The following is a 15,325-nucleotide window of genomic DNA, read 5'->3' as shown; positions in this document are numbered from 1 at the left end:
CACGTACTGCGTCATATTATACGACTGCACTAACCAATCGTTTCTATTTCTCCCTGTCAGATTGAGAAAAATCTGTGTTTGGCTTCAGCTGAGTTTGAAGACTTCATTCTCCAGTTTCTGGACAGGTAGAGACAAATTAACAAGTCAAACTGTCACTTAGTAAAGCCTCGTTGTCAACGTCTTGAGTATAAATGTATCTCTTTCTGTTTGAAATGCACCGTTCTGCATCGCTGGCTTTGCTGGCCGCGTATACCAGCCTTTTTGGTTTAAAAAAATAAATAAAAAAAATGCTGTTGACATTTTCATCGCTGACAAGTGTTTAAGTGTTTGCTTGTGTATGTGTGTATATCTGCAGGTGTTTTGCTCTGATAGACAGCAGCACCCTGGAACAGACGAGAGACGAGATGGAGACGGATACTCAGACTCAACTGGAGAGCCTGGTGGAGCTGGGCCTGTCCTCCACTGTTAGCACCATACTAACACAATGCTCGACTGAAATTTACAAGGTTGTACACACACACACACACACACACACACACACACACACACACACACACACACACAAAATACTCTCTCTTTTAAATTCATTAATTCACTAATCACAAACTCTGTACTCTGGCGCCAATTAAACGTTTCTAATACAGATCGCTAACCTTAAAGGTCCCAAAAACTAATTTCGTTTCTCACTATAAGCAACACATAAATACAACAATTTCTGCCAAAGTTGGAACATTTTGGGTTATTTTACTTGAGAGATTTCTGTATTTGTGCTTTTGTCTGTGCCTTTCTCACCCATTTGGTAAGAGGGCCTCAGTTAGAAAAAGATGATGTCACTTGCACTGTGCACCAATCAGGATTTAGCAATTGTCATCACATTTTGATTGGGATGAAACTTGTTGAGTTATTTTTTTATGTTGCCAATCAAGTCTGATCAAACCAATAATCAATGTTAATAGAATAGAAAAATAATTAAGTTTTGATACCACGTTTCAGGAGTTTTAAAGGTACATATCCACTCATAATACAAATGTAAACAAAAGGATTAGCATTACATTACACTACATTCATTTGGCTGATGCATTTGTCAACACAACTCTTCACAGATTTTCACAATCCCACCTACAGCACCTTTAAAACTAGAAAACAAATAGAGCTAAGCTATTAAGGATTTATGATGCAGTTATCTTGATAAACTATTGTGTTATGTACTGTACATAGAGAATTAAAACACATTTGAACACATTACAGTTTTTTTTCGATTGCTAAACAACAGTGGGCACAACTGGAGCTACAAACCTAACTACAGTCTGCACAGCAGCAGTTCATGTGGACCAAACTCTAGTTCGTTTTTTATTGCTTGAACACAGTTTTCAAAACTCTACAGACTTATCCCATGGCTTTAACCACAACCTGCACAACACTGTGGATTTACAGCACTTTGTTCAAATGCTAACACACTGCTGTCAAAACTGTTAACCACACATTCAAAACAGTACGGATTTCAGCCTGGTGCATTTCAAACAATGCTGATTGCAATGGTTTCCTGTTTTAGACTTGCTAGTGAACGCATACTGTATATACAGTATATAGGGAAAGCTCATAACGCCTTTTTTGGAAATAAAGAAACACCAAATAAGAATGAAACAGTTATACATTGTACCGTTTGAGAGAAACAGTGAACAGGTAAAAGAGCAAAGATACCAAAATGTCCAGGTAAGATGTCTGAGGTTACATACACAGTTGTGAAAAACACTACCTTTACTACAGTGAAACTGCGCGCTTACTGTTTTTCACAAAGTAATGGAGGTGTAAGCAATGGGAACACCACAGTCATTTGTATTTGGAGATGATGCAGGTGCATGGCAAGCCAGGACATCCGATGTTCTTTGTTATTACGGTCCTTTAGTTTTTAACTTTTTTTCCTGTCATTATATAAACTACTACAGGCAAAATAAAACTATATATCTATTGGAGCAAACTGCTGATTTTCATTCCTTTTTGTTTCCTAAAAAAAACTGGTATGTTATAAAATAAAAATGTTCATGTGAAAGAATTTCACTCTTTTCTTTAAAGAAACTATTGATTAGTGTGAAGTCACTTAAATTATTCAAACTGTAAAGATGAAAAGTGTTTTAATTTCTGTATTGGTGTTTGACGCTAGTGTTTTTACTCTCAGCGTGTTCTGAATGACGGTGTGTTGTCTCTGTGAGGATTGTTCATAGTGTTTGGCTGCACTGAGCCTGTTTTGAGACGTGTGAAGACTTGTGTTGTTTGGAACGAGTTTTGCAGTTGATGTGAACTGTTTAGCTCAGGTGACTGTTGGTAATGCAGACTGTAGTTGGAGTTTTGCACATGTGGTTTCAGTTTAGCAATCGGAAAAAAAAAACTGTAAGTAAGTCATATGCATCATCTGATCTTCCCAAACTTTGCGTTTGTGTTAGATGGCGTTGCAGAAGGTTTTTAACTTTGCCACCTCCAACATCTTTGAGACGTGTGTGTCAGGCAGGATGGTGGCTGACATGTGCAGAGCTGCTGCAAAGGTATGGGATAATCAGCTTTTTATCTATGTTTCTTTGGCTCACCTACAGTATTTAACAGTACTGTAGGTTTGTGCATTTCACTCAGTAGGACACAGAAGAAAGATTTGTGGACTGCCGTGTCAAATGTTGTTGATGTGTTAAAGGTTTTGATATAGTTGCAGGAAAATACAACCGTATAAGGTCACGTATGATGCAAAATATATTGTTTTACCTCCACGTACATGTTATACTGTAGTTACAGGGTTACTTCATTTTCAGTGGTTATGTTATTTCATTTTGGATACTTTTTGGAGAAATCATTTGTTACTGGTGTCATTTTCTGCATGCTTGTGCTTCTGCTTGGACATCTAAATGTGTGTGTGTCTGTTTGCAGTGTCATCCCGCTGAGTCTCTCCGTCTGTTCGTCCCTCACTGCTGCAGCATCATTTTCCACATTACTGACAGTCAGTACCATACTGTGTGTGTGTGTGTGTGTGTGTGTGTGTGTGTGTAGTGTACGTGTGTGTGTGTGTGTATTTGTTTAGAGTAGTGTGTTTAGCATGATGACTGTACAAGGCCTCCCGAATCGGAGTTCATTCACACGTTTGTTCACTGCTAAACATAACCTGCAGCTTGTACAGTGAAGAGGTTATTAACACATATTCAGATCTCAGAACAATTAAGAGATCTTATTAGGCACAGTGGGAAGTCATTAGAGAATTCAACAACAACAAAAGCAAGTGTTTGTTGATCAGTGATAATTATTTGTTAATTAAACATTTTTTCTGCCCAGCAAAAGTAGCCTTTTTAAAGCAGTGGGTTGAAATTTAAGAACAGCCACATTTGAGTTAACAATTATACATTGACTTCACCATCAAGAAATATCATTTATGTAGCCAAATATTCTTAACAGTAAATGTTGTGGAATTATCAAAGATAGATTACCAACACTATGAGCCCAGTGTCAATGCTAACATGTGTTTTATAATGTTTATTATGGTCACCATCTTAGTTTAGCATGTAAGCATGCTAACATTTTCACAAAACACAAAGTTAAGGAGGAAATTACTGTAATGTCTGTACATAATTTTTATTGCAATCCATGTAATAGTTGTATTTCAGTTTGGACCAAAGTGGTTACTGACCGACAGACTGACATTGCCGCCGCCCATACAGCCATGCAGCTAGCCTGACTAAAACCTGATATGACCCCAAAACTCAGCAAAAGGAGCTCAGTTTGTCAGAGAAGCAATACAGTACATTAGTCATCTTATTTCTGTGTGTGTGTGTGTGTGTGTGTGTGTGTGTGTGTGTGTGTGTAGATGAGGAGCTGCAGAGTGAAGACGAGCTGGATAAGGAGCTGTTGTGGAATCTGCAGCTGCTCTCCGAGGTGAGACGAGGATCTATCACTTCCCAAGGGCTTCAACACTCTAAAAAATATATAAATCCTGCAAATGTATTTGATCTAGTGTGTGTCTTAAAATCTTATTTAATTTAAAAATGATTGAAATGTCTCCCAGAGAGGTCATCATATATACTTGAATCCATTACAGATCAATGTGTTTTTAGTTTTTTTTTGTAACGGATCAATTTGTTTCAAGAATATTTTCGAGTCAAGTGTCCTTGTCCTCATTGTTACTGAAATGATTTGTCTGTTTTAAAAATCTAAACTTCAGAATCAAATATAACACTTAAAATGAGTGCAACAGAGAGACGTTTTGACATATGATTGTGACATTGTATGAGAAGAAATGATGAATAATGACATTTTTTGCAGCGTGCACCCTGCACGGTCATAAATATCAAGGAGCTTTGTCGTTAACCAGAACATATTGATACCCTTTCTGTTTTGTTTTATTACTCCTGGGAGCTTAATGCGAGTGGAAACGAGCCAGATGCTGTAATTTACTAGAGAACCTCAATATTTAAGACACAACTCTCCACTGACATGTCTGAGTTTGTGTGTGTGCATGTACTCCTGTGTGTATGTGTGTGTTTTTTTAGGTAACCCGTGTGGATGGTGAACAGCTGTTAAAATACCAGGGGGACCTGGAGCGGATCCTGTGTGTGTGTGTGCGTCTGCGCTGCAAACGGGCATACACACTCGCCTGCAGTCTGCTGGAGCACACACTGCGGTCGTTGTCCCTCATCTATCCCACAGAGTACCGCAGCACCTCTGGAGGCTTTGATACTGACCTCCCTATACGGGTAAACACACAGACACACACACACACACACACACACAAAACATCTGCAATGCTATACAGCAAGGAGTAAGACAAAACAATGACCATTATTATTTAATCTTACCAAAATTAAATCCAGTCCCTCGACTCTTAACTGCGTACTTTGGCTTATTTGCTATCCTCCTCGAGTGCAAATTGGCTCTTATCGCAGCTATTACAGTATTTAGTTTGGGACAGGAAACAATGAGTTTTTTGGGGGGAAAACACAAAATGCCACAAATACAACCTTTAAAACGGCTCTTGCTCGCAGTTTAATTAGATGGGATGCTACAGGTTTGGTAATTGCATTACAGTTTCCATCTCCAGGAAGCGAATTAGAAAGCATTTATGAAATTGAAATTAAAGGGCTACACCACTGGACCATATACTAATGCAAATACTGCTACTTTATTTTTTTTTGTATGATAACTAAACTTATGTAAATAAATAATGTAAATACATTTATGTTGCTAAAGTGTACAGAGAAGAAAAAATAGATAAGGGAAAAGTAAGAAAATGGTGATAACAACAAAATGTGCTTACTCTTTGCACAGACTGTGAACATAAACTGTAAACACGCCTTCATTCATCTCAGACAGTGGTTCCCAACCTGGGGGTCAGGACCCCAAAAGGGCCACAAGATAAATCTGAGAGAGTCACAAGGTGATTAAAGAAGAAAATCTTGTCTCTTTTTCTTTTTTACTTGTAAAATACTGAATACTTACTTATGGTGTTTCAATACAAGCAGACTGAGAAGTAAACACATTTATCACAGAGACATGTTGATTTAAGAATTGTTATTTCTGTGCGTTGACTTGTGCCATTTTTCTTTCGCTATTTTTCTTGAATGTAGCAGGTGTGAATGTAAGGAAGGTAGCTAGCTAGCTAGTAGAAAAAATTACGCCACAGATCTATGGTTTAAAGGCAGTTGTTCCTGTGGAAACTCTCTTTTCTACAGCTTTCTGAGACAATCTCTCTCTCTCTCTCTCTCTCTCTCTCTCTCTCTCTCTCTCTCTGTCTCCAGGACTGGGGCAGAGCTGGAAATGTGGCAGACTTGGGTGTGTGTTGGCACGTGCCTGATCAGGAGGAAGAGAACTTTGTTTTCCAGCTGTTGTCCCGCCTCCTGCACCCTGAGCTGCAGCGAATTAAGGGCCATGTCTCTGGAGATCAGCCAATGAGCAGGTGTGCTGTCGTTTTTTCTTAGTTTTTTCATTTTTAGACGTAATCAGGCACAGAAAAACAAAGAAAAATGTAGTCTTTCATTACTGATAAATGAGATTCATTGGGGTCCAAAAAAAGGAAACCTAAAGATTAACATCTGTTTTTAATATCTGTCTTAACGCTCTTGCTGAAGAGCACAGAGAGTTGCAAAAGTTGAAAGTTTAGCTGCTCAAAAGTCTTGAAACACCATTATAGACTTGCCAAGTGAAATTACAACAAACACACACAAATACTGCTAAGAATGGACTGTACCGTGTGGTCTGATTCACAGGGAGGAGCTGTTGCAGAGTCTTGCTATTGTGCAGCACTGCCTTCTTGGAGCTGGAAGCCTGCTGCCCCCTCTGGATGGACCACACGTATCTGACCTGTGAGTCCTGCAGCTCCTCACACACAGAAAAGCCCACATTTTCCTGCAGGCCTGTCACGTTTTGCTCCTTACATTTTGTTTCTCCTCAGTGTGCCCTCCATGGTAAATCTGGGGGAGATCAAGCTGCATATAGGCGTTGACTATGGTAAGAAACCACAAGCAAGCAGCCACACAACACTCATGCGCAAATAGTCACTCTCTGAACAGTTTCAGTTGGTGATAATGCTGCTCATCCTGCATTCTGTGTCTATACCGGTGTGTCTCCTCCCCTCCAGATGATTCACGGGAGAACTACAGAGAGTCCATCTGCCAAACCATGAGACTGCTGCTACGTGAGTGAAGACCTTAACGGCACTACACTCCAGCTCTAAGCCCCTCACTTTGTTTGGAGTGTGAATGTGATGCACAATTAATGTATATCCACTTTTATCCAGATCACATCTTGGAGCACTCTGAGGATGACACAAAGTCACTCTTTGTCATCATTAAGGTGATTTTTCTTTTATTCATGTATGAAATGTTATTATTGTTTCCAGGGGTAATGGTCTCACAGCGCCCTCTTTCTGTCTGTCTGACTACAGATCATCAGTGACCTCATGTTTTTCCGAGGCACTCACAAGAAGGACTTTGACTCACGTTGGAAAAGCTTCACTCTTGTCAAGAAGTCCATGGAAAACAGGGTGAGTTGGAAAAGCGCAACAAGGCTGCTGATTGTTGTCAATTTCAATAAGTCGCCTGCAGGGTGATTTAAGTATGCCGCCTTTCCTTCTGCAGCTTCATGGGAAAAAGCAGCACATTAGAGCACTACTCATCGACCGGGTTCTACTCCAGCATGAGGTTAGTTAACAACACACACACTTTGTGCGTGGTCACAGTTGGAACCACATGCATATGGAATAAAATGTTGGTTGTTTTTTTTTATAATATTTGAATGCTGTATTACTGTGTGAATAGATGAGGAAGCTGGTGGTTGATGGCAGTGTATATAAAGTGGTTCATCAGGAGCTGCTCTGTGATCTGCTGCTGCTTTCTACCAGCACTTATAGCCAGGTAAAACTGACACGAAAAATTACCAAGAAAAATTCAATCAGAACATCTGGTGGTTCCCATTTTCCTGATGGTATTAATTGGTGAAATAGTAATTAATTGAGGATGTATGCATGTACATCTGTGTGTGTGTGTGTGTGTGTGTGTGTGTGTGTATGTGTGCGTGCGTGCGTGCGTGCGTGCGTGCGTGCATGCGTGCGTGTGTGTGTGTGTGTGCATGCGTATGCGTCCCTACAGGTACGTAGCAGGGCTCAGCATGTGCTGACGGCCGCACTGGGAACCTTTAGCTTCTCCTACAGAGACCTGATTCCCCGAACCCTGCAACTGCTCTCACCACAACACACCACTGGCAGACAACAGGAGTTTAAGGTACCACAAACACACATACACACACACACGCACATATACAGCACATGGTGACAGACACAGTTGTCGATCTTGCTCATAATGGTCACTGTCCGTGGTGCTGAAACTGTAATGTAGTCCAAAACTGTGTTTTATGGCTACTGTACATTGGACTCCCTGCACTGGTTGTTCCCCCTTTCACTCCTTACACTTTTAAACTTAGACCAGTTTGTTGACTATCCGCAGGGCTAGACTTGAGACAGAGGGTGATAGCGTAGGGCACATTTACTGTTAGGGCACCAAAACTCTGGAACTGAATATTTATCGTGTATATTTAATGTGATCTTGTGAATATGTTCATCAACTTATCTGTACTTGTGTCTATAAGGCACTTTGTTTTGAAAATGTGTAATATAAATAAAGGTTCCTCTCATTGATATAAAACATGATAACATGCTAACTCCATAACATATTAATGCAAAAATGCTAACGCTAAAGCTTATAGATCCCAGGCAAAAAGTTAGTATTGAAGGAGCAGCATTGTTACAGTATTTTGGGGTTGTTCTTATTAGCATTTTGTAATTAGATTAACTTGATTTAACAAATGGACATCAAGAACAAGAAGTGTATGTCTGGTTTCTAGGTTTCTATTATTAACATCCTGCTGACATAAATAATAGAAACCAACAGGATGTGTCAAAAAGCCACATTTCTCTGACCCAGACTGTAAGGGATCCAGCATCTAATTCAGCCACAGCACTTGACTGTCAATTTGCCTGTGCTGTAGATGATTATACCGCCATATACATTATAATCTGTCATGTGTCTTTACCCTTTGTGTGTTTTAGGGTGCTCTGTACTGTCTGCTGGGTCTGCACAGTAGTCTTGGTCTGGCCGGTGCGAGGGACTGGGACTGTGTCGGGGAGGTGTGGCCCGCTCTGGTCCGCTGTGGCCTGTCGCCCTCCATGACCCTGGAGAAGCAGTCCATTTGTGGACTGCTTGATGAGATCACTGACAGGATCCATCGCCAGCATGACACCATAGGGATCTATTTTACTGTGAGCAACATGTTCATTAACATCCAATTCACTACCCTAATCTGATCCCTTTTTTTAATTGCTCCCCTTTGTTCTCTTCCACTTCTAGGTGTCCGAGACATGTGTGGAGATAGCTACTCATATCGCACAGTCTAAAAATCCCATGCCTTTTTTGGAAGCACCGTCAATAGAGGAGCTAAAAGAGGGGCTTCAACGTCAGCGAATCAGAAACGTGGTTGCTGCGAGGTAGGAAAACTGGAGTTGGTACCTATTGCACTTTCCTTCAGTTTTAATAGCCTCTTAGCTTTTTTTTCTCAAGGTTACAGAAGAGTATTATTATTTTTACTAATCATGTGATTTGTAGAAGTAGGAGAAGCGCTACTGACTAATGCTTCTTCTTTTTCTTTTGTACAGGAAATATGAGAAGCTGGTCAATGATCTCTTGGACTGCCTTGAAGACAGTAACCTGTAGGATTTCTCTCCACCTGTATATGTGTTATATGTACTATATATGCACTTGCTCAATTAATGTTAGAATACACTACTGTATGTGAGTTATGTTGTATGTTCTGTATTTAAAAGGTAAAGTAACAACAATCAGTAGTTTTTCTAGCAGAGACTAACCGCAACATTTTAGTGAAAGATGACATTGCAATACAGAATTAGTTGCATGTGTGTCTGCTTCTGTTTTAGGCCCTGGAAGTTTGAGCACATGGCAGCAGACTTGTTGTCTCTCCAGCTGAGAGAAGATCATCCACTGCCCCCCGACGCTGTCCTCTACTTCACACAGAGCCTCATACATGACTCCATCAGCATACGCAAGGTGTGTGTGTACCGTACTTCTATCTTAGTTGGTGTGGTTTAATTAAAACATTTAATTGTGAAGTATCTGATTGTAAGGATGGCAATGTGGAGGCTTTTTCTGTGGTTTATCAACATCACCAAAGCAGAAATCTTGAAAAATTATGTTCAAACATTGAGATTATGTGATGATTCTGACATTGAGTTAATGTCTATATGTCTTAAACACAGATGCTGTGTCCTTATTTCATACCACAAAATAACTGTATACAGTATGTAATATACTAACATTTTTAGTATTCTCTTTTTGCAGTTTGCAAATCAACATAGTTTACTGTTTTAAACTTTTAAACAGGTGTGCCCTTGAATGTCAGTCAAACTGTGACTTTGGATTGTCACCTCCAATTCAATCAGGAGAGCCATCATTTAAGAGTGAAATACGTGTAATGAACATGGTGCGTAATAGGTTGATATGTTTAGAGTCTTTAGCGATTAGACTCCATCGCAATGTTAATTTATAAGGGGTACAGAGGCCGTGAATATATAGGAATATAACCCCGATTGGAATCTAGACAATGTGATGAAGGGATAAAGGAAGCCTGAAGATCTGGATGAATGTGTTGTGAAGCGAGGCTTCTGATGGAGGAACCCTGGGTTCTGGGAATGATGAGAACTGGAAGTGAATGGGGTGGAGGAGGGTTGCATTTATTTTGCCTGAAATGACAACTGACAGCAGCAAAGAGTAGACAGATTTAAAGTTTGAATGCAACAACGCGATACCGCATGGAAATTGTGGCAAATCTGGTTGGTCTAACTGAAAGAGTAAACGCCCACATTCAGCTGATGACAATGCAGCTGATTAGGTTGGGAGAGAGAGAAATGTGAAGCATAGTAAGTCTTCCTGAAATAACTTATGATGAGCTTCATTTAAACTTCACAAAAAGAAAGCCAAATGTCTTTCTAAAGATTTTTATTTTTTACTCATTTTCCAAGCTCTTTCTTGAGCCACCACCTCCATTTACATTTTTTACCAGCTGTGAGTAGAGCCTCCATGTTCTTTGTGCATTGCATTGTGGGACAATAGCATCCATCAACAGCTCACTCAACAATCAAGAGTTTTTTTAGTATGCACTTCACTGGCTTTTTAGGTAACTACATTCTCGAAACCTGCTTAGAATTAGTGTGCTGTAGTGATTTGGGACACAGCTAGGGTTGTAACTTTAAGTTTTATTTGTTTAGTATACAGTAACAAATAGCAAGTCTCAAAGAGGCCTGTGTAAAAAGTGTGTGTAATAAAAACACTAAGAACAATACAATTAAAAGTAGCAACGATATATTAAAAAATAAGCACCAGTGACTTAGAATAATTGTAAAACTGAGACTGATCAGTGCCTATTCCAGCTCACTATCACTAGATAGAAACAAGACAGCACTTTTCTAACCAGGAGCTGCTGTGTTTGTGCGTGGTTCTACTTCACCACTCTATAATCTTTCTCTCTTAGGTGGCAATCTCAGCAGTGGCTGGCATCCTGAAACAGCTAAAACGACCAAGAAAGAAAGTCGCTGTGAAGCCATCCGATATAAGTGAGTATAAGCACACAAACGCACAATAGCAATCATATACATTATACAACATTGACATAGTTCTTGTAGGAAAATCCAGCACTTTAAGTTGTCAAGGCCTTCTCTCAATCCAGCAATTTCAGCATTAGCAGTCCTTATTTAAATTAAATAATACATCATGATGTACAGACTAATTGTGAGGCCATTTCCCATTGAGTAAACGAGAACAACATTATACAAATCTACATTTGCTTTCTAGTAAAAGATAAATTGCCTTTTTTTCCTATCTAGAAACTGGGCAACTTTCCAAGAGTTGGCAGTCACCACAAACACACACTCCCCTACAAATTAGACTCAAGACATGCTTACTGTATATGTGTGTTTATGATTTTTCTTGTGTTTGCATGTATGTTTAGGTGGTATCGAAGATCCAGAGGGTGTGTGTGTGGGGGATCGTGAAGGGAATCGCTGGCTGCAGTACGACAGCAACAACCTGCCTCTCAGTGAGGAACAGTGGGATTCTCAGCCGTATGTGGAGAAAACACACTGGGGCTACTATTCATGGCCAAGGTAATGAGAATGAGTGTTTAGGTGGTGGATTAAGAACCTGGAAGGCTGATTAACTGCTTGGTTGGATGGAGCTAAATAGCTGATTGACTTATCTGCCTGGTTGATTTGATGCTTGGCTTTGTGGCTAACTTTATGCCTGACTAACTGCTAAATGACTGATCTGGGTGACTGGATAACTAGCAGGAGTGTTGAACTGACTTCCTGTCACAGCCTGGCCCAGATAAGGCTTACTGAACGACTTACTGTCTGGCCTAGATAGAAGAATTGATGTATAGTTGGAGGGCATGCTGGCTTGCTGACTAACTGACTTTATAATCATTCATTTATCCTTGCTGCTTATTTGAAGACAGTAGATGTGTCTATCCATATTTTTTGTCAGTTTGTTGTTATCTATAAATCACAGCAGCCTCTTCTTTGTCTCCCGCTCCTTTCAGAGAAATGATGATCCATGCAGCTTCTGAAAAGCCAAAAGATGACCTGACGTACGAGGAGATGAGTGAGGTGCTCATAACGTACCACACACAAAATCTCCCACTGATGCCTCAGTATTACTATTATTACATTTGGTGTTTGTTTGTGTGCCACTCAGGGTGAGAAGATCATCTTTGAATATTTCTCGGACCCAGAGTTTATTGACCAGCTTATAGAGTTTCTCTCTCTGGAGGATCGGAAAGGAAAAGACAGCTTCAATCCCCGACGCTTCTGTCTCTTCAAGGTGCAATTTAAACTCTCAGCCTCAATCGATCTGACAAACCTTTTACAAAGAAGTGACACAGCATACCACTGCTGGCCAAGGCTGAATTGAACTCAGCAGAGCCAGAATTTGTGTCATCATCTGCTGTGATTCATTGTTCTCCGTCAGACAGATGACAGTTTTCTTGCGTCAAACGAATGACTGTAATCTGTCCTTCTTTTATTAAAAAGGTCTTGGTTTCTCCACATGTAACAACCCTCATGCTCATGTTTGATTGACAGGGGCTGTTTTGTAACTATGGAGACATGTTCCTGCCCTTACTATGGCCTCACCTAGAACAGCTTGCCAGCGACCCCCATGAGAGCTCCCAGCGCTGTGTGTGTGAGATTACTGCAGGACTAATCAGAGGCAGCAAACTCTGGAGTTTCAGCAAGGTACCGGAGACACACACACACAGCAACAAATGCACACACTGCATTACTTTTTGATAAGAAAAGTCAATATTAATAAAAAACTTTCATTTGTGTGTGTGTGTGTGTGTGTGTGCGCGCTCAGGTGGACAGGTTATGGCAGCTTTTGTGCCCTTTGATCAGGACAGCATTAACCAACATCACAGTGGAAAGCTACACAGACTGGGGCACCTGCATCGCTACTGCCTGTGTGAGTAGCTCACATGCATACAAATGCACCATAGAGACCATGCTGTAGTTTAGGGCTTGGGAAAGAGAATTGGGGATTTATATGTATGTTTTCCATATAAGATAACTTTCGGGTGAAAATTGGATTTTTAAAACACAGTTTGCAGCACAAACACACCTGCTTTAGCCTTTTTAGTTTTTGGTTATTTTTATGTTGCTAGCATTGCTCTATGGATGGCAATGTCGGTCTGTGAAATGTTGTACCGATATTCATGTTTCCCACCTGACATTTCCTGTAGTGCCACCATGCGGCGGACGTTTATAGTTTTGAGTGAAATTTCATTTACAACTACAGATGGAATGCCACGTAATGTGTACAGACATTCATGTTCCCTTCAAAATAAAGTTTAATAACTTTCACTTTTCATCTAGCGCCATCATCAGGACAACATTTTAAATTCTCCAGTTTTTTGTTTTATGACCAAATACCTGGAAAACTAATTTCATTCTTATCTCGTCTACCATAACTAGAAAATGTTAGCTTGCTTACAAGCTAAACTTAGATGGTAACAATGGTAAAGATTACACCTGCTAAACCTCAGCATGTTAGTGTATGTAATACAAAGACCACTTTCAATTTTGAACCAGAGACTACTTTCTCTGTTACCACTGGAAGTATAGGAATATGTGCATACAGTACCTCAGTAGATCTGTTGCCCACCTAAAATAATAGTTCCAAAAATAAGCCTATTTTGTATTGCCTGCTATCTAACAGGAGGGCCGGGACCCCAGGAAACTCCACTGGCTGTTTGAGCTGCTGATGGAGAGCCCGCTGAGTGGAGAGGGCGGCTCATTCAGGGACGCCAGGTGTGTGTGTGTGTGTGTGTGTGTGTGTGTGTGTGTGTGTGTGTGTGTGTGTGTGTGTGTGTGTGTGTGTGTGCCCATGTGCATGAATAGCTATACACATAGTATATATTTATGTCATCTACAGTATTTCTGAGGTTTCTGATTTCAGGCTGCAGTAGTAACCTGAGCTGACGTATGCTGAGCTGACGTGCCGCAATAACACAACAACCCTCCATCCCTCCACCCCCCCTTTCTCTTTGTCTCTGTCAGTTTGCTGTATGTGCTTCAGGGAGGTCTGGCCCAGCAGCAGTGGAGAGTTTCTGAACTGCTGCACAGGCTGCTGGCTTACCTGGAGCCCAAACTCACCCAGGTGTATAAGAATGTCAGGGAGCGCATTGGAAGGTACCAAATTAACTTCTTGTTATATCTTCTGGGTTAAATAATTGTCATTTAATAGGTTAATTTAATTAGTTTGTGTGCACTGTTTGGGCTGTTGAATTCTAAGCATCTATCTAATCTAACCATGTTTCTCTTTAACTGCTTCCATTCTGTATTTGTGACTCTTTTCTTTCTTCTCCTCCCTTACCCTCCTCTATCCTCTATATCTCCAGTGTCCTGACCTATATCTTCATGATAGACGTGGCCCTGCCCCACACCGGGCCAACCTCCTCCCCCCACGTGGCAGAGTTTGTCACTCGGGTCCTAGAGCAGCTCAAGCCCCTCACGTCGGAGCCGGAGATCCACAACCATGTCCACGAGGAGAACACCCAGGAGACAGACGAGTGCACCCAGGCTGTCAAACTGCTGAAGACGGGTCAGAATATGGATGCAATGTAAACTGTGTGGTGGATGGACATGGTGTAGACAGTGACTGTGGGAAAATATATATATACTAGGACAGCTTGTTCTCTTGATGAAATAGACTGACACACTGAAGCTAGATGAAACAACCTAAGAGCTGTGATCCCTTATTGATTTCACCTTTTAAATCTACTTTAAAGGGTAGTGAAGTGTAGATTAAGGGGAATTTAAGCCTTTCAAAAAAAAAGTTATGGAAAGGAGTCTAACTCAATGTTTTGTGGGTGTCTCTAATATTAACATTTTGTACGGGCCACATAGTAACTTGTACTAAATTGTATTATTGATTTTGTTTTCCTCTCAGTTACAGTCTCCAAAAGCTGTTAGATAAATTAGGTCCACTTTGGTTTTTAGCAATCTTTCTTTTTTATTATATCCCAGTAAAGTGTTAGTTCCCCGATATAATAAAAACATATTTTTATAAAGCAGTAGGTGTGTTTCTAAAAGATACTTAAAAATAAAACTTTAGATTTGGAGCAGATATTTAAATTTAGGTCAAGGTTTCTTATTTTATGTTTCTTAGCACCTGCTTCAGTTTTAAATGGTGGTATACTGGTTTACCAATGACTGAATTAAGATCTCATTTCTTGTCTT

At 40.3% G+C, this 15,325-nt stretch overlaps 1 protein-coding gene across 1 annotated transcript in view; it reads left to right on the top strand.

The window, feature by feature from the left end:
• The window catches only part of psme4b (proteasome activator subunit 4b), a 35,919-nt gene that overhangs the window by 12,505 nt on the left and 8,089 nt on the right, over nt 1-15,325 (top strand). Inside the window, exons 14-41 of the mRNA XM_078279675.1 lie at nt 61-125; nt 356-506; nt 2,442-2,540; nt 2,914-2,983; nt 3,842-3,909; nt 4,524-4,727; nt 5,769-5,926; nt 6,237-6,332; nt 6,422-6,477; nt 6,608-6,664; nt 6,767-6,822; nt 6,914-7,012; nt 7,107-7,169; nt 7,287-7,382; nt 7,617-7,748; nt 8,573-8,782; nt 8,871-9,007; nt 9,176-9,229; nt 9,455-9,584; nt 11,065-11,146; nt 11,542-11,695; nt 12,130-12,196; nt 12,285-12,410; nt 12,671-12,823; nt 12,945-13,049; nt 13,803-13,894; nt 14,144-14,275; nt 14,485-14,687. Of these exons, the coding sequence (XP_078135801.1) occupies nt 61-125; nt 356-506; nt 2,442-2,540; nt 2,914-2,983; nt 3,842-3,909; nt 4,524-4,727; nt 5,769-5,926; nt 6,237-6,332; nt 6,422-6,477; nt 6,608-6,664; nt 6,767-6,822; nt 6,914-7,012; nt 7,107-7,169; nt 7,287-7,382; nt 7,617-7,748; nt 8,573-8,782; nt 8,871-9,007; nt 9,176-9,229; nt 9,455-9,584; nt 11,065-11,146; nt 11,542-11,695; nt 12,130-12,196; nt 12,285-12,410; nt 12,671-12,823; nt 12,945-13,049; nt 13,803-13,894; nt 14,144-14,275; nt 14,485-14,687 (3,115 nt within the window). The remainder of the gene's footprint in view (nt 1-60; nt 126-355; nt 507-2,441; nt 2,541-2,913; nt 2,984-3,841; nt 3,910-4,523; nt 4,728-5,768; nt 5,927-6,236; nt 6,333-6,421; nt 6,478-6,607; nt 6,665-6,766; nt 6,823-6,913; nt 7,013-7,106; nt 7,170-7,286; nt 7,383-7,616; nt 7,749-8,572; nt 8,783-8,870; nt 9,008-9,175; nt 9,230-9,454; nt 9,585-11,064; nt 11,147-11,541; nt 11,696-12,129; nt 12,197-12,284; nt 12,411-12,670; nt 12,824-12,944; nt 13,050-13,802; nt 13,895-14,143; nt 14,276-14,484; nt 14,688-15,325) is intronic.

Source organism: Sander vitreus, chromosome 21 (genome assembly GCF_031162955.1).
Source record: "Sander vitreus isolate 19-12246 chromosome 21, sanVit1, whole genome shotgun sequence".
Lineage (NCBI taxonomy): Eukaryota > Metazoa > Chordata > Actinopteri > Perciformes > Percidae > Sander > Sander vitreus.
This window is presented reverse-complemented; position numbering and strand designations above follow the sequence as displayed.